Genomic DNA, 24142 nt, shown 5'->3' with positions numbered 1-24142 from the left:
GTTGTGTTTCAATATGGAGATATGTGATGATGTGCCCTGGGAGCTGGAAAGTGCTTCAGGGTCCTTAGTGTATGCTAAATCACAGTGGAGGACCGGAGGGGGAACGTCATTGCAGTCTGGAAATGTGGCTGGGATCTGGAATGAGACTCACTAAAAGCAGAGCTCCTCGCTTGTTTATCAGCATCTCCACAGTGAATTTCCTCCACGGACAAAGTCTCTACTGAAATTTTTCACATCTCTATTACTTAACCTGAAATGTGAAAATCAGTCCAAGTTTCTGCTTAAATATTGTCAAAAAATGTGTCCACCTACTTGTTATAATATCTGTACTAGCCGACACATGTACTAGCTGACACATATATGCATTTTACTGAGCTCAAGGAATTCTTTTATGATAAAAGAAAAAGAAGACTGCTGGTCTTTAAAGCACTAAATCATTGGTAAAATAAGCATCTCGTGCAAATGAAGAGATAAGCACAGGGAAGGAATGGTGTCACCTTTAGGTGCCCAATGTTCATAGCGCGACTCGGTCTTAACTACAGAGGGCACTGCCAACCACTGACAGGAATTTAAGGTTTTAGCTGCCATGTGGCTTCCTAAGAATTGACAAGTAATTTGAGTAGTAATCAATATGCTCCTGCTTCCTGGAGTTGTACGCATTTCCTAATAATCAATACAAGTTTTTGTTTGGCTGTCATTGTTAAAGACGATCAGAAAAGAAGGGGTTTGTGAATGTGAATGAAGCATCCTATTGCTCTAGGCTGTGCTATGTCTAACTTGTGCAAAATGATGTTACTTGGTGTTAAATCCATAGCTTTCTTTTTGCATAAGAAGGCTGGCTCTCTATTTGGGAATGCTGAATAGAAAATTAAAAATGCAGGCCAGTCTTCAGGAACATTTTACTTACTGTTTTAATAAATTTTTGTTTATGCCTAGAGGTGCCATGAAATTACCAGCCAGACATTAATATACAGTACACAAGGGATCTTGTATATAAGCAATGATTATTACTGTGTGACTCAGATGAAGCTTGCTACATACACAGATAGCTGCTGGACGGGAGATGAAAAGCGAATACCTGTCTGGATAAAGAGTGGTGGTGGATGTGCATTCTGTCGGGTATGTTTAGAAGTAAGCCATTTTTTCAGAGCAGAAGCATGACTCAAGGGGACAGTGATCTGTCATGGTAGAAACACCTTCACTTTCTTTCATAAAGTAATGGAAGGCAAGCACATGGTATGGATGATCCTGGAGCTAATGGTACTAAGCATTTCCAAGTGAAGTATTGCTCTGGACCCCCTTAACCAAGGAGTCTGTTTTAAACCACCAAAGCATCTGCTTCAGTTGCTGACTCTGAGTGTGCAGGGATGTGGGAAATGGTTAATTGCAAACACGGTTTGCTTTCTGTACTACTGTGTCCACAGTGAGAACATCACCGACAGAAGCAAAGATTGCAAGAACAAGCTGGAGTAAACGTAGGCCGGGGACACCACACTGGAAAGCATCTGTCTGAGTAAGAGGGTGGAGAGGTAAAATCAGAAAGATGTATTTTGCTGCAGGGCTTGTGCTTGCATGCTTCCACAGACAGGTACAACTTCAAATGTGGGACTGCAGGAGTGTTGCAAGTTCATCTAGAAGGAAGAAATTCAAAATCCCTCCAGCTCCTGAAAAAATGTATGCCAATTAATTCTGAATTGGGATTTTCCTTTACATTTGATCTACTTAAGAATGCACCACAAGGAAAGCTTCCTATGAGGAAAGCTTAGAAATGCTCTCAGGGAAAAGGCACCATCGTAACTCTCCCACTTTCTAAAGGGATTGGGTTAGAACTCTGCTTAATGCACATCCTCTGAAAGAAATATAAGGCCCTACCTAATACAGCTTCCTAGGTTCTGCCACAAAAAAATAACCAGACGATACCCCTCCATCTCTGCCCTTCTTGTTTCTAGCTTCCCTACTGCGCTTTCTGACTGACTTGCACCTACAAAAAAATGAGTTCCTTCCGTCGTTTACTACAGCACAAGGCTCTGGCATTAAAGCCGCTTACATGGAACGAAGTCGAGGAGACTGGATGAGACCTGTGAAATGACCAATACAAAATCAACCTAAGATGACCTGTGTGGTATAAGCTGGATAGATGGCAGGCAGCAGACAGTGCTGCTTGGAAATCTTTGTGAAACGTGATTACGTTGTAGGAATATTTCAAGTTCACAAAAGAATAACTCTTCCTTTCCTTGGGAATAGGAAGGAGAGGGTAGAGTGTCCCGATAAAGGTGTGGGGCAGATGCTGAGCACGAGAGAAGGGAGGAGTGAGAGGGCTTAGCAACTGTGTTAGTTATGCCAAAGAAATAGGTTGTGGGTGTTCAAGCACTGGATGTGCCAGAGGTGCAAAAAGTCTTGCCTCCTGGTTAATGAGGCAGTAGTAAGGGAAACTAATTCACAGTGGAAGGAGAGTGGCATGACAGTTGCCTTGGATAGAAAAGGCTTTCCCTTCAGGACACATCCTTCATGGTGCTATTTACCTTGGAATGGTATATACCCCAGAACTCTTACCTCAGGGTCACCTTAATCCTTGGTTCCCATGCCATCTCCCTCTCTTCGTTTAAATAAGCAGTTTGGGCTGGACACTTCTGGAATAATGACTGCATCCAAAACTTTCATCTGAAAGTGCTGACTTCATGATTTGTATCTGATTACTGCCAAAAAAGTGAGGCAGTCATGTTTTCCTTATATCTGATGGTTGGAGGGGCTGTATTTATTTCCGTGGTTTTGTTTTTCATTTATGTCATTATTTGCCAGCAATACACAATCATGTCCTTTGTTTTAGTTCAGCTTTATTCCCTTGTCCTCATGTGATACTGTTTTAGGCACAAAGCATCCCAGTTTTTTTAATACTTCATCACTTATTAATGCCGCAGATCGTGGGATGAGTTGTCAGCATCCTCATTTTTTCTGTATTGACAGATATAATAGCTGATTTGTTATTAAATAGCTTTTAAAGGATCTCTTCCTCTCTGGTTATATTTGTTTTTCCTAATTATTTAGTGTATTTCCCAATAGCTTATTTCCCTTCCTGACTCCACTTTTTTGGGGGGGGGCGGGAGGTGTGTGTGTGCGCGTGCGTGTCTGCTTTCACATTTGAGTTAAGTTTTCCACTTAACTCTGAAACTTTGAGGGCTGAGGCAGAAATGAACCTGATCAACATCAGACGTATCAGACCCCATGTGTTAATGTGCCCTCATGCCTCTTTAGGAGAGGGCTTGTGAGGATGCCTGCAGGAGGTAGAGGAGGAGTTTGAGTTTTGACTCAGTTCAGAGTACTGCCAGTGGGGATCTCCTGACAGCTTTGGCCTGGTGGTCCCCATTTGTACTGAATCACCAATGGTATTAATCACTGCAGCTGGTACTAATGAGGGCTACATGAAAGTGAGGTCTATTATGTGTTTATGCACTACAGTTACTTGATCGCAGTGTAAATGTGCCTGGGTTTATGCTTGCACAGCACCTGGTGCGAAGAAGCCTTGCAGTCTAATCAAGATCTCTGAAATCTGCCCTGGTATAAACAATTTAAGAAAAAAGAAATAAAAGAAGAATATCCCGATTCCAGCATTGCAAAGGGGCCTAGTGCCACACGGATGGGTGGAAACATGCACCTTCCTCTCAGGACTGACATACTTAGCTCAAATAAGCACTTGTGTTCCTGTGGGAGGCACTTCCTAGTCCGTTTTAAATCAAAAGGCCAGATGGGCTGGGATCAAATAACTTGATCTGCAAAGACTGTGGAATTTACTTCAATGCAGGTAAATGACAGCACCATCAAATTATACGACTGTAAACTCCCCTATGTCCTTGCATTTTTGGAAAGGTTTGCTTTACTAGGGCAAGGGCAGGCAAACCCTTCCTTTGTAAATCTGTACCCTAGCATGTATAACAAGCTGCTTGGTTTCTATCCTGCAGGGGGAAATCGTGGTGGCTGGTGAGGACTGAATGGTCAGGCTGTAAGTTATGAACATGGTTTGGTGTTCAAAATAGTCAACAGAAGTCGACAGGCCAAGCTAAGCACAAAGGATTTGTCTACACTTGCATCTTTCTATTGCACATCACATTGATTCTGACACTGTAGTCTCCTAAATGACCAAATTGGCCATGGTTAGAGTTCATCATAGCTCTGCCTGGAGAATGCACTTGGCTTGTATCCAGCCTGATGGAGAGCTGGGTCCTGGCCTGTGGTGAAGACAGGACATGGCAATGACGTCCAAAGATCCAAGAGGTATGAAGCAACAAGTGCCATAGTATGATGAAGTCAAACTGAGAAATCCAAGAAAGTCTAAAGACAACTTCTCTGGCATTCTCCCTCAGGGAAGCTAGTGAACTTGCCCCATTTCTCTGAACCTTTCACCTCTTTGGTAACATTAAAATCAAAAGGGACAGACAAAAGACAAATCAGGCCCCACCTTCCATCCAGCTAAGTAAATAAGAAGTTTGGAGCATGGGCTATCCTTCCTCTTGGACAAGCCCTGCTATTCCTTCTTCTAGAAGATAAAGGTTAAGTTTCTAAAAGCCAGCTTTCGGCAACCTTAAGACACACCCTTCTTCTAGCAACTGCCTCTTTCTCAAGCCTATATGCACTCATGTATTTCTGATTTCTCCGATGGCTGCTCCTTCCAAACTTGACCTTTTGTGACAGGTATCATAGCTGGGATGATTGCTCTCCTCTTTCTGCTTTCTCTGATTTGCATGCTCTTTGCATTACGAGTGGTTAATTACTCTGAAACTGTTGTAAAACGTTTGCATCTACACACATGTGTGTATACACACCCAGGGATGAATCTGCTGCTTTTCCCCATAAAAATACAGCAGCGGTTTTTATACTGAAACTGCTCATATTTTAGGTGTTTTGGTATGATTTTTGTAATATTAGAAGGTTATTTTTGTAAGTGTAAGGAGAAAAAGATACAAAAGTATCACTATGTTATCTCTGAAGTGTCTTATTTAGCAGGTTAAATCCAGTTGTTCACTGTGAAATCATCCAGAGAAGCTATTTCATGTTCTCGGTTTCATTTTTGAGGTTTGAATATGTACAGCTTTTCATGGTTTTAAAAAAATATATTTTCTCCTTATGTTTTTAAATTGCAGTTAAAGAAGCCCATAATTTGTTTCAAGCACAGCTTTATTATGCCAATTGCTTTTTGTTTTTCTTTTTTTTAAATCCAACCTTCTGAATGCATTATAGCCTTGCTGTCTACTGGGAAACCGTATTTCTGTGAAAAAGTGCAAAACATGAAAATGTCTCTAATCTCTATGATCTCTTAGAGGTCTAGGAGGAGAAGGCAAGAGAATATCATGAGTGGAACAGCACTAAGCCAGGTTCTGTTTCTGTGTCAGAACAAGCAGGTTCTAGGAAAGCCCCATTTGTTGCCTTTTAAATTTTCTTCCTAATGCCTAAGATTAGTGCATGAAAATTTCACACTGGGCTCTTAAGTAAAGGAAAAATTGCTTATTTGTTGGATACCTAAATATATAAGAGGACCCTTTATTACAAGTTAAAAAAAAAAAAAGACATTATGCATTTAAAGTCTCTGGGGGAAGAAAAAATCATGCCATTACAGAAATAAAACCAAAGATTCACAAAACCTTTTATCATCTCATAGCTTCTGTTTAGAAAAGCATACCTATACATGTGTTTAAGTCCCATTAAGTGCTGTTCTAAATTGAACTTGTACATAATTCCTATTACTGCATTATGTTAATGGTAGTAAGTCCTGCAGCTGGCAATACCTAAGCGCTCACAGGCATTTAATAATATCCAGTAGCAACAACCAAAAGATCCCTTGCAGATGCCTGAAACAGTATAAGCACCTAGGCCAGAACAGAATAAGAGTTGTGAACTCTATTTCTGTAAGGAAAACCAGCTAATAGGATCAGTATAGCAATCTCTTCAAGCGCCTGAGAAAATCTGAGATCATGCCACTAAGCGCTTGTGAGAAATATAAATGTGTTGTAAACTGTCTCCCATATATTTCCACTTTTTCTCCTCAACTTTCCTATTTATAATTAACACCTCTCTTTATCTTGTTCATTCTGAATATCTTTGTTCTTTTCAAGTTGAATTATTTAGTACTATCTCTTCCTCTCGTTTAAGCTCCCTTTATCTCGTGATCCCCTCTCCTTTATATTGAAATCTCTCCTGTCTAAATGCATAATCAGATGACATCTGCTACTACGGAACTTAAAAATCCCAGCATATTCCCTAAAATAACTTAACTGTGTAGTTATTAGACAGCAAGGTATGTTGTGCAGATAAGAGGCTGGGTACACAAAAGAAATAGGCTCCATATGGCACAAAGGGGAGCTGACATCTCGGCATCAGTTACAAACCACCTAAGACTGATTGTTCACAGCGTGAAGCCCAGAAACGTCCAGTCCACTTCTGCATCTGCAGACATGAACACTGGTCGCTGCTCACATAAACAGTCCTGTTGATTTCAACAGATTACCTGTGAGCAACGAAGATTTGGTGTCACGTAGCTACGCATGTCATGAAGCTTTTGTATTATGCAGAAGGAAGCACAAGGGCCTTCAAAGGCAGGAAAGCATCAGGAAGCCCTGAGGTATGTTTGCAGTTGAACAAAAGTGAAAATTTGGTCATGTGAAATCAGAGAGAAGCTAAATTCTCATTCCTGTACTGTGTCTAAGCCACAGCTAAATATATCCCCAAATGGTTTTGTACGATGTAATGGAGAATACACGTACCCATGTGCCAGACCGTTCTGGGATCTGGTCAAGTCCCAGTGGTTAACTAGGATATGTATATTATCTGTATGGGAACCTGATGAGGAAAGCGAAATGTTGCAGGATATAGTTTTGGATGGCAGACACTGAATTGTCCCCCTCTAATACTGACCAAATGCCTCTATACGGATGACAAATTGCCTTATAGCAACAGTGATGCTGTCTTGCAAACAGACTTAGGATGCATGAGAGTCCTGCCAATTATACAATACACTTGTAGTGTTTTCTTCCTTCTTGTTCTGTGCTGGTGGGGCAGGGCAGGGTTTACAGAGCGCTCTTTTATTTAAAAGCAGGACCAATCTCACCTATTTCATCTAAGAGATGTATGTGCTTATCATGATAATTGAAGAACAGCTTTTAAACAAAACCAGCTAAAATACCTTCATACAAGTCTTTTGATACACAGCTTAGAATATCTGCATATGATTTTAAAGATTACAGAAGATGAGAGCCACATGAATCCATGTTTTGTAACTCAGTTGGCAAAAGACATTTATTACAAACTTCAGATCTCTTGGAAACAAATTTCCAGGCAAAGCATCCACCCAAAGCAACAGAGCCTTATTAAAGCTTCTCTCTTTCTTGAGTATAGACAAAAGTTAAGCTTTTTCTGTGATATCTGATGACCACTGGCAAACCATTAGGTTTTTTTTTTTTTTATTTCTTAACTGTTCTAAATCTAATATGCAGTGAGATAGCTCATCCTTCTCTAGAGAAGGAGAGATAAGCTTGGGACAGTGCACAAGGAGTGACCCTTTGGAGGGGAAAATGGGAAGAATCTTCCAGAGCTTAGGACTGAGGTTTCTTAAATTCTGCCGATTAGAGCTGCTGTGAGCAAACATCTGAAACTTGCTGGCAAAATGAACCTAGAACTAACTTGGGCAGTAGGCAAGATTAGAAATTCATAATTAGTATCCACCTGCAAAGAGTGAGAGGCAGGATTAGTAGCATGTAAAAACTATGATGCAAAAGCAGGGAGAGACTGCTGTCTTTACAGCAGGACTGAATTTTATTTGCCAGACCGAGTGTCCTCCGTACTTGCCCCTTCTTTGCAGCCGTCTACAGCTTCTGCAGCAATCGACGTTGCAGCAACTTCATTCACTGTGAAATCTGGCTGCTTCCGAGTGCTTAACTTTTGGCCTCAATAGATTGTCATTTTGCTTTTCCTTGGTAACAATGCGTTCCTGAATTGTGCTGAAGCTGTTTGTGCCTTCCAGCCCTGCTGGTGCAGAGTGAGGCCTCTGCATCGCATAACCAACCAGCGGGGCTGGAACCACCAGGCAGAGGGTGCAAAGCCTCCTTGCCCATCTCTGTTAGGACCTCCAGGGCTGGGTACGCATTCACAACAAAAGCACCAGAGGAACACTGGACACCTGCCTGGTCTCCTGCTGTGTTCAGATCAGAGGGCCTATGCTCTTGCTAGTGTGCTTTCAGAGCCACATAGGAAAAGATCTAAGCACTCTGGTCTACGAACAGTGCAGATGAAAACCACGTTGGAGAACTAGGGACACCTCATCTGTGAATGAGTATCCACACAAAGATTTAATATAATTTCTATGATAAACATTACCTTTACATGTTTAGCTGATTCATCTTATCCTTCCTGTGCAGTAATCAAATCCTCCAAGTAATCAAATCCTATGCTCGTTATAATCACAGCTTGCTCTAGAACAGCTGTTATGCATTTATTTTCTCCCAAAACAGTCAACCTGTAGCAGTTGCACAGGCAAATGTGGTGAGGTTTTGCAATTTGGCGCTCATATCTGAGAAGAGATCAAGGACCAACACGTACTCCAGTGAACTTTAGTAAAGCAGCAAAATGTATAATTGTTTTAAACCGCACGTTTTGGATCCCCTTGTGGGTGGGAGAAGGCGCATTCCCTCCATATTAAAAAAATTCGGCTATGACGTATACGTGTTTACACAAGTGAACCTCACAGGACATATGGCAATATATGCCTCCTGAACTAGCTGAGATCACAGCAGAGCTTTGAGCTATAAACATTTATTTACTGGGTAGCAGAGAGCAGAAAGCGTACGGCAGGGCTATTCTTTGAAGGTTGAATATATCCACAGAGACTGTGAAGCATAAACTTACCTAATATTTAGAAATCACACAGCAGAACTGTTGTGTGTTTGAAACCCGCCGGAACAAGGCGGCCGTGGCAGCACCGGTGTGAGCAGCTGTGATGATGGAGCGTTTCATACTTTATCATTTCCTTGTTAATGTGATTTAGAGCGAGGGGGTCGTGGCCGGGCAGAGGCTGGGCTAATGAATCCATCGGGGAAGCGGGGACAAGAGGGGAATAGGAAATGGAAAGCGCAGGTCGAGCACCAGAACGAGGTTTTTATGACACTCCGTTTCAATGGAAATGTATTTAACACTGAAATAAACCCACCGACCTCCGCAGAGGGAATCGTCTCCAGTTTGGGAGCCGGCTCGTTCGGCAGGTGCTCACGCACGGCGGCACGGGACACGCACGCGGCGGCAGGCGATGTCGGCAGGTCGCGATAGGCGTTTCTCTTCCTGCGGTCAGGCCGGGTGCCTTCGGGTCTGCCCAGACCGGACAGGCAGCCGCCTTCCTACGGCAACGAAGCGGCACCGGGCTGAACTCCGAGGCGATGACGAACCACCCCGCCGTTCGCCGCCTCGACGGGCCAAGGCGCGCCCGCGTGCGTACACGCACGCGATAACGTGTGCGACACGGCAGCCGCCGGCCGCCCGGCCGGAGCTCCTGGCTTCCCGCAGGACGGGCTGCAGGATTTTAACTGTCCGTATTTTCACTGCCAGCAGCCTGCTGTCAGCCCCAGCCCGCGCAGCGAACCGCCGCCACGGAGACATCCCGCCTCCCGCCCCGGCCCCGCTCCCCCGGCCGGCGCTTCCCGCCTGACGCGGGTGGAAGCGAGCGGCGGGGGGTGCCCGCCCGCCGGGGATCGCTCCCGCTCCCGCTCCCTCCAGCCCGGCCGGCCCGCGACGCGCGTCCAACGGCCGCAACCGCCAGCTCGCTCGCTGGCGCGCGCCCGCCCTCCCTCCACGCGCGTCAAACGCCGGGCGTCACGCAGGCGTTGTAATGTACCAAAACGGCGCGCACGACCCCACCGCCCGCTGCCCCAGCGCGCCCGCCCAGCCCCGCGCCCGCAGGGGCCGCGCCGCGCCGCCCGCCGCCACCGGCTCTGGGGGGCACCGCTCCCCGGGCCGGCCTGCCCGCCCGCCCAGCCACGGCGGCGGCGCCGTCCCGTCTCCCCTCCCCACCTCACCTCACCTCACCTCACCTCACCTCACGCCGCGCCGCCGCGACCCGCTGTGGCCGCCGCCGCCGCCCCCGGCTCGGCGCGGGGATGCAGCGCGGGGCGGGGGCAGCCGAAGCCGGCGGCGGGTGGGCGCTGCGGGCAATCGGGCGGGCGGGCGGCGGCGCGGCGGCTGCGTGTCTATTAGGAGGCGCGTGGTAGTGATGGCGGCGGTGGGTGAGACTTTTCCTGTCAGCGGATCCGGCTGGTCCTGCCGGCGGGCGGTGGGGCTGCACCCCGCCCCGGCGCTGCGCCTTGCTGCGCCGGGCGGCGGGGAGCGGCGGGGCGCGCCATGGGGCTGCTGGAGCGGCTGCGGAAGGAGTGGTTCATCCTCGGGATCGTGCTGGTCATCGCGGCGGCGCGGCTAGAGCCCGCCGTCGGCGTCAAAGGGGGTGAGTCCGGCGGCTGCCCCGCCGGGGCCGGTTTGCCCCGGCAGCTCGGCGGGCGGTGCGGGGCCGTGCGGGGAGCGCCGGCGGGGGGTCCCGGAGCCGCCGGCCGAGAGCTCGGGGGGGCCCGGCGGGTACTTTGTCAACTCCCGGCGGCGCCCGCCCCACGGCGCCTTTGGGTGTTGCGGGCCGGGCCCGGCGCTGCCCGCGGCGGGCCCCGGTGCCGGCGGCAGGGAGGGGAGCGGGCCGCCTCGCTGCTGGGCTGTGGAGGCAGGGGAGGGAGTCTGCGGGCCTTTCTGCGGGGCCCCGGGCGGAGGGTGCCGGTCCCTTCGCTGCCGGGGACGCTGAGACTTGCTGGGGTGCCCCTCGGCCGTCAGGGCGTCCGCTCAGAAACTTTTGAAAGTCGGGTTGCCCCGGGGCTGCAGGAGGGCAAGCTGCCGGGCGTAGGGCACAGCCGAAGCCGCCGGCCCCTCCTGTGGTCCCTGCACCTCCGGCAGCTCCCCTTCTCTGCTTGTTGATCAGTCCCTGCTTCTCAGGTACCCACGACGTATTTCAAGGTGTATTCCTGCGTGTATCTTCGCTGGGCACCGTACCCGTTGCTTGAGCGATATCCTGCTCTTTTTGGGTTAGTAGTAATGAAGACTGGGTAGCAGCTGACTTTGAATGTACTCCTGTTAAACTAAGTAATAACTTCAGGAACTCCGAGGTGGGCATAAAGTCACTGAGGTTCAGTGTATGAATGTCTGCCATCAGTGAGCCTCGAGAGGTGTAGCTTAATGCGTACTGTGTTGAAATTTCAGGTGCTGTATTTCAGCCAGGTGGTTTTTTTACTTTATAGTAACACACTTGTATATTAAAGATTAGTTTTTTGTTCCCTCATACTTCCTCATGAAAGATGAGGGAAAACGGTGACAATGTTTTTGTGCAAAATGGTGTCAAACGCTCACAGTAAACAAATTGGAAGAAAGATCTGCCCTTTTCTAAGCAGTGAGGTCTTGTATATTTCTTGTAACAAGAGCTGATGGAAATATCCAGTGTTATTTTAAAATGAACAGTGGTGTATCTTTAAGTGTAAATGCTGGCAGCATCTTCTGGTTAATTTCTATTGTAACTGCAGTTCTAAATGTTCACAATTTTCAAGAACAAACTAAATTTTATATCTCTTTTTTTTTTCCTAATTGATCTCTGAAGATTTAAGAAAAGGGATGTACAACACTTGAACAGAATTCCTTTAGCAATTCCATGCTATGGGAGGGGAGGAATAATCTACTTATGCTTTTATACGCATAGTTTTGTTTTTGTTTGTTTTTTTTTTTCTTAACAGAGCTGAAATTTGAGGATAGACGGCCTCTCACTGAGGAGCCAACCTTTTTCCCCCCTCCCTTAGGTTCTGGGGAAAAACAAAGTGATTTAAAAAATATGGCTCTGAACACTTGCTGTGGCAGCTAAGGCTCCCGTACTTCATGGAGTTCAGGGTAGGCAAATTCCTGCTGTGCAAGGATCCCTTCTAACATCTGCGTGCTGTTTTGCATAGGTGAATAGGGCCCACTTGGAGTTTCTTGAAGGATCCATGCTGTGTCTTCAGCAGACCTTAGAGACAACTTCAAATTGATAGTATCAGGTGGTTTGTCCCTTTCTGGTTTGATTGTCGTGGTGATTGTTAGCAGCAATGTGGGAGATCCTTTTAAGTAGAATATGAGATAATTTTTCCTCAGCTTACTTCCTGCATGGAAGCACTATGATGGAGCACTTCATGTAATTATCCTACTGCAAAGAGATGTCAAGCTTTGACATGGTATTGTTCCTGGGACAACTTGCTTGAAAAATCTTGTAAGCATTGATTGAAACTCGTGAGCACGTGTTCCCCAAAGTGGTATCCTTCTTCTGAAGCTACGTGATCTCAGTGCTCATTTTAAAACCAGAAAAAAAAAGAGGTGGGGGGTGGGAAATATCAGCATATGATAAAACCTTAGTTTGTCATCTTCCAGCTGAAAAAACCATGCACTGTAATTTGCAGGGCCTTACTGAATAGGGTGGATGGTCCAGCGTCCATACCAGTGGAACATTGTGCCACAAATAACAAAGATTTGTGCTGTTGCCACCTTCAGGGCATAAGCCAAGCCCTTTTTGTGTGTTTTCCTGTTTGATGAATGAGCCTATTTAGTTCCTTTGTGAAAAGAGGTTTCCTGACCAATCTTTTGCACAAGAGATGAAGGGGATCTGTTCTGACCAGAGTTCCCTGTGCTCCAGTGAACGTGTGGTTGCTCTAGTGGTAGAGGTTTCTCCTGTGTAAAGGAGTTCAGGCAGCCCGGTGAAAAACCCTAAAATAGAAAAACTGAGTCCTGGAAGAACCCCTACCTTAGCCAGACTAATGCACTGCCTGTCTGCCCAGTGTGTATGTGCATGTACCTATATGCTCTAATCTTCTAAAAGATTAGAAAAATTATATAATTATATATATAAAATATAGTTTTCTGTATAACTATATATATTTATGTAATTTTTCTGTTTGTTGTTTTTTTGGTTTTTTTTCCCCCCCTGGCTATTCAGTCAACATGCCATAATTTTGCAACTAGCCACGTGCTTTGTTGCAACTTTAACTCTTGCATTTCCTGGCTTATTTTTACCTTATACTTCATATAGGTTGTTTGGTTTATTTTTTGTATTTAACACACATGGTTTCAGTGTCTCATCGTCAGAGTCCTCTCTGAGAGTAGGATTTGGGTTTAAATGACTTGAGATGCAAATTTGATTAGACTCAGTGTATGATCAAATCCCTCTAATTTAAGGAACATTGACTTTGCTCCGGTGTGACCATCAATGTATCATTCATCTGAGAGAGCAGAAAGGACCTTCTCTTCTGGAGTGTCAAGTAAAGGCTTGCTTGTTTGCTGCTGCAGTTTTGCTCGTGACGACTTACTGTCACTTGCAGAGTTAGGATATTACTTTGGTCCTAAGTAGACTGCTAATATTTTCTTTCTAATATAATAACTGGTTGAATGCTTGTGAAAAAATGAGTATATGCGTTTTGTGCTTGGTGGCCTCTGAAGGCAAAGTGTATTAAGAGAATTCATCATTTTTATAGGAGTGTAAAAAGTATTTTATTTTAATCTCCCTGAAAAAAAGTATATAAATATATACAAATGTAAGCCTTTAATATAGTGGAATCCTTGGAAGTGCAGGCATCTGCCCTTGCTGATCTCACTGCAGCAGTGTGTCTGCAATGTGTTACTGTGGGGCTGGCATGAACCATTTTGCCACAGCCCTGTTGTGGGGGAATAATGCAGAATTGTATTGCCCCAAGGAAATCATTGCAAGGTACGATTTTGTTTTCTCTGTGCAGGCAGCCAGATAGGTTTGTGTGTTGTGGAGGAAGAATTGAGAGGTAGATGTGTGGATGATATCGATGGACCTGTGGAGGGAGCAGCTAATATTTTTATTTGAGTGTACAGTTTGAGTTTGCTGGCACTATAGGGATACTCTGATGACAGAACTGTGAAAAATTCCCTGTTTTCACGTTTCCAGAATTTACCTGTTGGTTCCCCGTGACCTGTAATCATGGATGCCAAATTTGTATGACATCATACCTCACTCTGCACTCACTGGTTTGCTTTTATTTAAGAATGAATAGCATGCTTTCTGTAACTTAATAGAAACCCTATTCTTTTTATTAGAGGCTTTAATGATTCAATTGTCTCCAGGTATTTTTCTAAGTATTCTCATTTACTTTGATGTAATATATGCATTTCATTATCTCTTTGACTGTAGTTCACTTTGTTCTCTATGTCTGTATTTTTTAGGACCCTTGAAACCAGAAATTACCATAACTTACATTGCTGTTTCAGCTATATTCTTTAACAGTGGACTCTCCTTAAAAACTGAGGTACTGTAATTTCTCATTGCTTCATTCTTGTTTTGCTTTAAAAAGTTTTGTGTTGCTTTTGTTCAGGTTTGAATGTAATTGGAATATTTAATTACTGTGCTGTTGTTGATGCTGGGAGAATGGCTAACAAGAGAAGATAAATATTAGACATTTATGGAGTAACCCCTCATTGATTTCAGAAAATTCTTCACAGAGTAATGAACATGACCAGAAGGACAGTGTGAATAAATTTCACCCATCCATAGAGGGTGGGTTGCTTGACTTTGCAGGGCTTTGACTAAGTGGAAGTGCTGAGCACAGTTTTGAGACTGGATCTACACCCTGGATGTGTCCCAAACCCAAATCAGGGTGAGACCTAGGAGCACACTAGCACCTGCCTTCTGCCACCCCTTCTGCACCTTGGCTTCCCCACTGTTCAGCTGAGATACAGGCCAGAAAACTGCAAATCCTAGGGTAGAACGTTGTAGGGAACTAGGCAGAGAGGGGCTACGTGGAGTCTCCATGCCTCTGTAGGACACGAAGAGAAGGTGTGAGCTCTCTGTGCCTCTCTCCTTCATCTCACCTGCTGGTGTGCTCTCTAAGTAAAACTCTTTAGGCTAGTCACTACAGGATTGATGCAAGCAAAGATCTGGTGGCTCTAAGTTACCACATTGGGTAGGCACAGGACAGCAGCTAGTATCAACACAAAAGGGTTCCTCTGCAGATGCAAGGCCAATATACAGGTACAAAGTCTTGGCAATCTTTTCCTGTGGTATTTAGTTGTGGACAGGTGGACTTGAAGTGTCTATGCTCTGCTGTGTATCACAGACACTGAGACTCGTTTCAAATTTTGTGTCACATTTTTAAAGAGGAACAATCTGGGAGTAAGGAGAGATGAAGGGGAGGACCTCTTAATGATGTGTAAAGGTGCCATGGAGAAAGGAAATGAGGGCTATGTGCCAAGAAGAGAAGGAGCAGCCAGAGTTGAAGTGAAACACTGCATGTATCTGCTAGTCTAGTGTCTTGATTCCTTTTATGCTGTTGGCTGGGCTGACGGGTGATGTCATTCATATGTTGTGTGATACTAATGCCTAAAAGAATCATCATGATACTGTCCAGTTATCTTCTGGGAAAACTGGGATTTGGATGAACAGCGTGCATTCAACAAAAACAAAGTTTCTATACCTGTATCGTGGTTATAGTGATAAAGTTTCAAATGGAGGTGGTGTTTGAATTGATGGCAGCCCTCTCCTGTGTCTGCTGGCGGTTCTGGCCCTAGGGCTTCTAGTTCTGCTGGGACACAGTATAAGTGAAGTGAGTAACTTGAGTCAATTCTGTAGTAGCTATTTAGAGCCTTGTGGTCTTATGGGGAAGCACCATGTTATCTGTTTGCCTGGGACAGTAATTAATCCTAATGGAAATAGGCTGCGGAGAGGCACTTTCTTCCACAGAGAAGAGGACCCGAAACACAATGCCTGAGTAGTACTAACGGAGTGGAGTTTTCTGCTTTCAGGGTTAGGAATCTTTGTATGCAGAGAAAAATGTGAAACTTCTTTCCCTTTCAGTAGTTTGTATCCTTGAAGCTTTATATTTGTAAAGCAGCTGTGAGTGAGAGTGAAATCAGTAGCATTATCAGAGTCTTGATTAGATTCTCAATGCTAGTGTATGTCTAATTTTTTCCAGTTAAGGTGACGTGACTGACAGGTTCCTGAGCAATGTGTCATGCCCTACTTTGAACTTGCATAACTTCTTTACATGTGTGGTTCTAAAAGCAGTATATTGATGTAAATGAAGCTTTTACAGGAGCTGGTGTTTATGTCCAGGTAGCTAATCTCAGATTGCTTTGGAAGCATCAGCTAGGACAGGTGCTGTACATCCAGCTTTATGTTCCATCATGAAGCTAAGCCTTTTTTGAATTTGTGCCATGGGAGTAGAAGATAAAGAGGAAGAAAAACATTCCACTTATTGTACCTTGTGCTATTACTTTCTAAAATGTATGTTAAAAACAATTCTTAAATATGTTAGGAGGCCAGGTCATGATTTTATTAAAATACTTCAGGGCATGTTTTAATTATAAATAAATAATAATATAATTATATATAATACAATTATAAATAATAATGTAATTGAGACACAACCTAAAGTTGGTATTATTAGTTAATATATCTTTTTATTGGATTGCAAAGTAGATAGTTTCTGCTTTTGTCTTTATTAGTTCTTGACCTCTGTGTTGGCTGTTCTACCTTGGATAATACATTAGTTAGATTGAAACCAGTGTTTGGTATGCGTTATGAAATGATAAAAAGTTGTGTAAGTGTTAATGGAGGCCTTCTGATAAATCTGACTGTCGTGGTTAACCCCAGCTGGCAACTAAGCCCCACACAGCTGCTCTCTCACTCCCCCCTGGGGAAAGAATCAGAAGGGTAAAAGTGAGAAAATTCGTGGGTTGAGATAAAGACAGTTTAAAAAGTAAAGCAAAACCCGCATGCACAAGCAAAGCAAAACAAGGAATTCATTCACCACTTCCCATTGGCAGGCAGGTGTTCAGCCATCTCCAGGAAAGCAGGGCTCCATCACATGTAACAGTTACTTGGGAAGACAAACGCCATCACTCCAAGCATCCCCCCCCTTCCTTCTTCTTCTTCCCCAAGATTTATATGCTGAGCATGATGTCAAATGGTCTGGAATATCCCTTTGGTCAGTTGGGGTCAGCTGTCCTGGCTGTGTCCCCTCCCAACTCCTTGTGCCCCCCCAGCCAACTTGCTGGTGGGGTGGGGTGAGGGGCAGAAAAGCCCTTGGCTCGGTGTAAGCACTGCTTAGCAATAACTAAAACATCCCTGGGTTATCAACACTGTTTCCAGCACAAATCCAAAACATAGCCTCATACTAGCTACTGTGAAGAAAATTAACTCTATCCCAGCCAAAACCAGCACATTCTCCACCCCTTGTTCCGTACCATTTATGTCATGCTCAGGTCCCACACTATCCAGTACATCCCAATTAATCACCACCACCTTTCCTGTCTCTTGATATATACACACAGGTATCATTCCCTTAGTCTGTGTGCCATCCCTATAAAATGTCTGTAGAGTTGATTTAGTCCATGACTTTGGGCTCCGTCTGTTATGGTGGTCACTCAGGACAGGAGAGGTGGTGTGCTGTGTGGAGTTATTGGGCACCAAAGCCAGCTCAGGTTGGGTCACTGCTGCACTTGCACTGCTTCTTGTAAGGTTTGGCCTCCATTGGTTTGGGTGGTTTCTGCTGTAGTAATTCCTATAACATGCAACTCAAATCCTGGGTTATAACAATTTAAAGGTATTTCCATTACAATCTCCACCCCTGGTCCCTTTGAACCAGACCATTGGGTTTAATGCTGCAGTGAACTCCTCCCCTTGCCCCTGTTCTGGATTGGACTTACCCACTGGCTGCAGTCCCTTCAGGGTGTACCTGCTCCAAGTGGAGCGTTATGTATGACCCACGGTGTCTCCAGGGGTATACCTGCTGCGGCACAGAATTATCCACAGCCACAGTTGCTTTGAGGTGCGCCTGTTCCAGCGTGACCTTCTCCGTGGGCCACAATGCCTTTAGAGATATACCTGCTCCAGCATGGTCTTACCCATAGCTAAACATCCCTGTGTTATCAACACTGCTTTCAGCATGAATCCAAAACATAGCCTCATACTAGCTACTATGAAGAAAATTAACTCTATCCCAGCCAAAGCCCGCACACTGACAACAGAAATAGCTGATGCTCTTTTAAGGTTACACTTCTGGTTTTATCTGCTATGAAAGTGCATGGTCAAAAAAATTTGCTAACATACATTCAGAAAGCATTTTACAGAATAATTGGCAGCATTCAGGGAGAGCCTGTCTGTGCATGGCCTTGTTACATTTTCAAATCTAGAGGTGACTGAGGTCTTCTTACATTTGTAGGAACAGTCTGTGTGCAGGAATGGCAAGAACATTTGATTCCACCTTAATATAATGCTCTTTCAGTTTTCAGTGACTGGATAGCTTGCTCTTTTAAAGCAAATACCTCCTGTAGGGCCCCAGAAATTAAATCACATGCTTGAGTTATCCATTTCAATGAGGAATTTGGCAAGCCACTGAAAATACTGTTTGCTCTGTGTGGGTATTTGCCCAGAGGAGTCCAGCTATAACCATCTAAACATGGCTGGATGGCAACAGGGACCCACACTGACCAGTGAGAGGCTAGGATAAGCTCTCTAAAGGGTCTCAAATACTGGGAAAGACAAGGTAACCTGTTCTACCTGGTGTGCAGAAACAGAGTCATAACTAGCAGCTTCCAGTAACTTTTCTGAGACTTCTGCTTTTCTGAGGGCTTCAGTGACAGATGTATTTTGGGACAAGGCCTTGTAGATTGCTTAAGAGGGTGAAGGCTTTTGCCTCTGTTCTATGATGATACAGTCTAAGGAATAACTATTCTAAAAGGCAATCGCTAGAGACATTTTAAAGACTGGCAATTTGGATCTGCAAAGACCTGTTCCACTAATACAGCATTCATGCGTTAGGTTGGCTGTGTTGTAATCGCCTTCCTTGCTCCCTGGAAGCTCTAACCAGTCTTTCCCAAGTTTTTGTCTCGGATTTTGCTTTTGAAAGTATCACGCGGTTTTCTTCAAATCAGCTGTTTTTAAGGTGTTTTCTAATTGTAAAAATATTAAATTAAAAGGGCACTGCTGTATGTGTGATGGTGCCTAGATTGGGAGTGCCTGCATAGATTGGTCCACTAGGAAATCTGGGGCTGCAGGTGACTTGGCAGTAAAGAAGGAAGAATTAGCAGCTTTGCTGAAAGAAGTCACTTGCTTTGGTTTTTCTCAATTGTATTATTTACTTCTAAAATGTACACTTTTATATAGGTATTTCCGGGTATCTTTTCTTCCCACACAGGATGTGTTTCTACTACTAGACATTTTTTTTTCTTTCTTTTTGAGATAAGATGAAATAGTACTACGGTGAAGCTATTTATAGTGCTGTAGGTGCTGTGACAGGTTATGTGTGAAGAAGGCCTGGTTTTTTTCATGCAGGGTCATACTAGCCTGCTTAAGAGCTTTTTTTGTTTAAAAAAAAGTTGTTTCATCCAGTTAACCAAGCACTGAATGTAATGATACTTTCTTGGTAAAACTGGATCAAGATCTACGTTTCAAGTCCGTATTTTGTATAACTTTAAAAAAAGGATATGAACAGATTTGTATTTTTTCGTGGAAGGTTTTTTCCCCCTAACTCAAATTTGGGAGATAATTTTATTAAGAGAAATAAAGTAACAAGGACACGGTGCTGAATTGCTAGTACTTCCAGATGTATAATTACATCAGTGTGCGTTTGGATGGTTAAAAAATGCAATATTTGATTGTTTCATAATTGTTCAACTGTTTTGAAGCTGAGAGAGGGTGGCATCTGAAGATTGGCTGCTGCATTACTGTACATGGAAATATACTTTTTTATGTTGTTCCTTTTTTTTTTAAATGCATCTGGCGTGTCACATAGCTGGAGATTCCTAGCAAATTAGGTTTTGAATAAAAGTGCCATCAGTTCTTTTCCTGTTGCATTGTTTACTTGAAAAGAGTGCAAGTTATTTTGGGAGAGAGGAAAGGAATTTTTCTTCTCAATCTATGAGAGTTGACATGAGCTGAAATGTACAAGGCTTTTTCCTTGTACTCAAAAACTGTGTAGAAGATCCTTGGAGTGCCCGAAAAGACAGAAACAGACACAGAGCTAACTGAAGATTTTATTGCATAAGGATACTTCATCACCTCTCTGGAGTGCTCTTACACTATTTAAAATTAAAAATTTTTTTTTTTTTCCCCTCAGTCTCCAGCAGTGTTTTGCACTTTATTTCTCTGAATTTTACGGCTTAGCTTGTTATGGTCTTGGTATTCTTTCTTTGCTATTCTTCATCAGCCTAATATTTTTCTATAAATTTCCTATCTGTTGATACAATAAATAACTGAAATCTGCTACAGATTACTTTGCTTTTTATGTATGTTAGTCTTTCCTTAAAAAAACCCCACGACAAATTATGACTCTTTGTAATGTAAACATCCCTTTTTCATGGTATAAATGAGAATCACAGTTTGTGGCTCTCTTTAGACTAGAGAAACGTGAAATCATGTGGACACTACAAGTTTCCCTTCCTCTTGATATCAGCAGTCAATAAAGTAAACAGGCCGTCAGCATAGTTAACACAGGTTTTGAAGCAGTGACAAAGTGCTAAGGCTGCCTGCTGAAAAGCTACTGTTATGAGAGCTACACTATTATTGAAGTGGTGGACAATTCTTTTGGAAAAATGCCCAGGAGCAGACAGAGCTTTGATGTTGTCTGGATATACTTCATTATTAAAGAGGAGATCAGATGATCCCTAAAGGTGCCTTTTTGACATGCACTCTCTTTGTATTATAAAGATGATCCTAGTTTTAAAAGCACAAACGTGATCTTACTTCAGCTGTTATGACTGCAACTTCCTCTCTTCTTTTTCTTTTGCAGGAGCTGACAAGTGCTTTGATGCATGTGAAACTACACCTTTTTGTCCAGATTTTTACACTTGTGTTCTTCCCAACAGCAATATGGCTCTTTCTACAGCTATTATCAATCACGCCTATAAATGAATGGCTTTTAAAAGGGTATGTTTAAGCATAATGGAGTGAAATATATTTGTAGCTGTCTTCTTAAAGGGCTGCTTATCCTGCAACGGGTGTTTTAAGACTTGTATTGTGAACAGATTTTGCTGGTTGTTTTTATGCTTCAGCATTTTGCTGTCAAAAATACAGAACATGCACAAGATTATCCTTTCAGGAGCCTGGTCTCATTCTTAGAAAGTCTGGTCAGTTAGTTTCACATGTAGGGAGCTTGCAACAGGTTAGCTTTCTATTTCACAAAACACAGCTGAAATGCTGTGCTGGGTCTCAAGGAGGATGGGGAGGAAAGAAAAGGAATGCTGAAGGAAAAACATAAGCCGGTGAATAAATACCGTGTGTGCCATGTACTGGTGTTCTGTTCTGTTTTTAAACAGTCTGTATTGAGCATCTCTTGCATGTGTCCACACTGGGCTTCAGTACCTGCTCCTAGCTAATTTATGGGAAAAAAAAATGCACCCAAAAAACCCAGTAAAGTTTTTGTAGGAGGAGAACTTTGAGGTAAGCAGAAGCTAAGTTACCATGAAAACAATATGTTTTACACCTTTGGTGTGCTCTGCCAATGTGTGCTTCCAAAACTGCGTTGATGGTGCGGTAGTGATAGATGTTATGAAAAATCCAAAAAAATAAAAAGCTTTTTTCAGAATCAAAGGTCAATACCTAGCGCCATGCAGCTATACTGGCATGTTTGAGTGCAAAAATCAATTATTTTAGAAAACTACTTAAAAAATCCCCATTGTTTCTTACTGCTTGATGGAACATTGCTTGGTGAGAGTTCCCTGTCTTAAAAGTTTAATGATAAAACTGCTTATGTTTATGTTTGTTTGTTTTTAAGAGGCTCTCCAGGTGTTCCACCAAGTGTGAAGTGGTCCAAATGATACTGAGAAGGTGAAATTGAGATGACATCATTTGAAAGTTAGCACTGTTTAGCTTAACAGTATTAGTACATCAAGGAAATAACAAGGTTGCTATACAATGTCTGTTTGCATTTGGCTATTCATAGTAAAGGTTATTCTTTAAAGTAAAATCATTAGGAAGTTTTTCCTCGGCTAGAACAGAGATATGATTTTCCACAGTGAGCCAAAATTCCCACCTAATCCTTGGGAGTCTCAGTTTCTGAAGTGAAAGGTGCAAGAGATTTTTGTGGGTTTTGCTCCTTGCAGCACTTCTCATTCCTTCTTTCCTATGACTCTTATGCCACTTTGGTTCTTGGTGTTAGAGACATGATTTGTTAGATGCACAAGTATGTGTATGTATATACCTACACACCTGTGAAACTGTGTCTAAAACCACATGTGTGTATTTTTTTAAAAAAAAGAAACACTTTTATGTGTATGTCCCTAAACGTGGAGCCTAAATGAGCCTCGTTTTTCATGAAGGTGTGTCTGAGTTTTACCAGTGAGCTAGTATACTTCTGTATGTTTCAAGCTGCCTTTGCAAGCCCCTGTTCCTTGAGTACTGTTTCTGTTTTGGCTGTGTTTTATCTTTTAGTGCAGTAACTCTGTTGTATTGAGACTTCATTCAATGAATGGTCAGATTGAGGAGTTTAATGAAGGTGGTTTTGGTTTTTTGTTTGTTTGGGGTTTTTTGTTGTTTTTTGAAAGAGTGCTTTCTTGATAAATACTGCTGTTCAGGACATGCTTAGAGCAGCAGCCATTGTGTGGCTCTGAAGGCATTCACTGCAAAGGGAGCCTGATGGGAGCTATGCAGGTGCAGAAGATACTGAGCTCTCCCCTGATTCTAGGATAACACATTTTAAAGCAGGTACTTGCATGTCCCTATATGGGTATGTGAAAGGAGGGTGAGGAGCCAATGTGAGGAACTGCCTGTGCCTTGGCCGCTCTGTGTAACCAGAAGTTCATCCTAATGCCTCACAGCTGTAGTTTTTATTCCCTAGAAACACTGAAGTAACCTAATGAAAACAGTGAGGAACAAGACAGGCTTTGGCAAAGTTACTTCCTCATCACACGTTTAGCACAGCTTGTAGTGGGAGCTAGTTGATAGTCCTTACAAAGGCCTGGAAAAATGGGCATGTGCTCCCAAGGGCATGCAGCACCCTTTGGCAGGGTGGCTCCCCAGGGTACTGTAGTTCTCGGTTACTCTCTACACAAAGTTATGCCTAAAGGGCACAGATTTCCCATCTTGCTTCAGAATGAATGGTGGATTCTCCCATCCTCTATAATGGTCTGGTTTGCTGTAAATGTTATTTGAGAGGCAGGTACAGATGGTACCAGCTTTTCATCTGTGTTTCTACAGTTGTTTGTTTATTTGTTTTCCCCCCTGCCTCTGTCTGGGATGATATTAGGAGGTTTGTTGCTTTGCAATTATTTTGAAATATATAAAATAGAGGAGAAACTGACATCATCCCAAGCATCTTTTAAGTTAATTTTTCTTAACTGACTAGGTTTTGCATTGACAGCATCCGTTTGAAAAGGAGCATGAAGCAGGTTATTAATGTTTGCACAGATTCACCTCTTCTGCCACTCTTAGTGTATAGTGTTTACAGCACAGCTGGTAAGGCACAAGATGCAAAGACCTGGTACAAGATACGGCCTTGGTAGTTCCAAATCTAAAATATTTGACTTTGGACCCTGCTACTCGGTTTTCTGTAATGTATCAGCAGAACAGGTATTATTTATTGCCCTTCAGCAAATGTTTGGACCCCTGATGTTAATGTTTACAGCATGGCCTGAAGCAGTGGGACCTTTCAGTTTGTTGGTTGTTATCTCTAGTAATCTGCTGGCCTTTAGAGGAATTTGTTTGTATATTGGTAGTATTGTGTGTAGTTGATACAAAATTGATACAAAGGAAAAGGTTCGCAGGTACATGTTTCAACACACCTGATTAAAAGTATTTTCATTTAGTGTGTACCATTTTTTTGTAGATTAATATTTTCATATGAAGAATATTTAAAACCATAGCTTGATAGTGATTTTTTTTTTAAATTCCAAATGTATTATTTTAAATTTGTGAGGGTTCACAGAGATTGTATTATTAAACCTTTCCCTTATAGTGTCAAAATACCTGCCAGCTGAGATGAATGGCCCTGCACACATTTCATACCTCTTGGATAACTTTGAACTTAATCCACCCCTTATTAGTGCAGGTGAGAAGTTCAAGGAGCTGGCTGCCAAGAGACCACATAGAAGAGAGATAACAGTATCA

The 24142-nt window shown here is 43.3% G+C and overlaps 1 protein-coding gene across 9 annotated transcripts in view; it reads left to right on the top strand.

The window, feature by feature from the left end:
- Positions 1 to 10107: 10107 nt before the first annotated feature.
- The window catches only part of SLC10A7 (solute carrier family 10 member 7), a 157319-nt gene continuing 143284 nt past the window's right edge, over positions 10108 to 24142 (top strand). For 2 of the 9 annotated variants that reach the window (XR_008232729.1, XR_008232731.1), the window contains exons 1-3: positions 10119 to 10471; positions 14266 to 14348; positions 20829 to 20965. Coding sequence is in view for 6 of the 9 variants with exons in the window: in XM_052772013.1 (XP_052627973.1) it covers positions 10372 to 10471; positions 14266 to 14348; positions 20829 to 20965 (320 nt within the window). In the remaining 3 variants the exon portion in view is untranslated. Of the gene's footprint in view, positions 10472 to 11789; positions 11941 to 12025; positions 12087 to 14265; positions 14349 to 20828; positions 20966 to 24142 lie in introns of those variants that run through there. The other 7 variants (XM_052772032.1, XR_008232727.1, XM_052772013.1 and 4 more) reach the window with 7 other exon arrangements.

The sequence above is a fragment of the Harpia harpyja genome, chromosome 2, assembly GCF_026419915.1.
Source record: "Harpia harpyja isolate bHarHar1 chromosome 2, bHarHar1 primary haplotype, whole genome shotgun sequence".
NCBI lineage: Eukaryota > Metazoa > Chordata > Aves > Accipitriformes > Accipitridae > Harpia > Harpia harpyja.
Note: the sequence above shows the minus strand (reverse complement) of the source record. Positions and strands in the feature narration are given on the sequence as shown.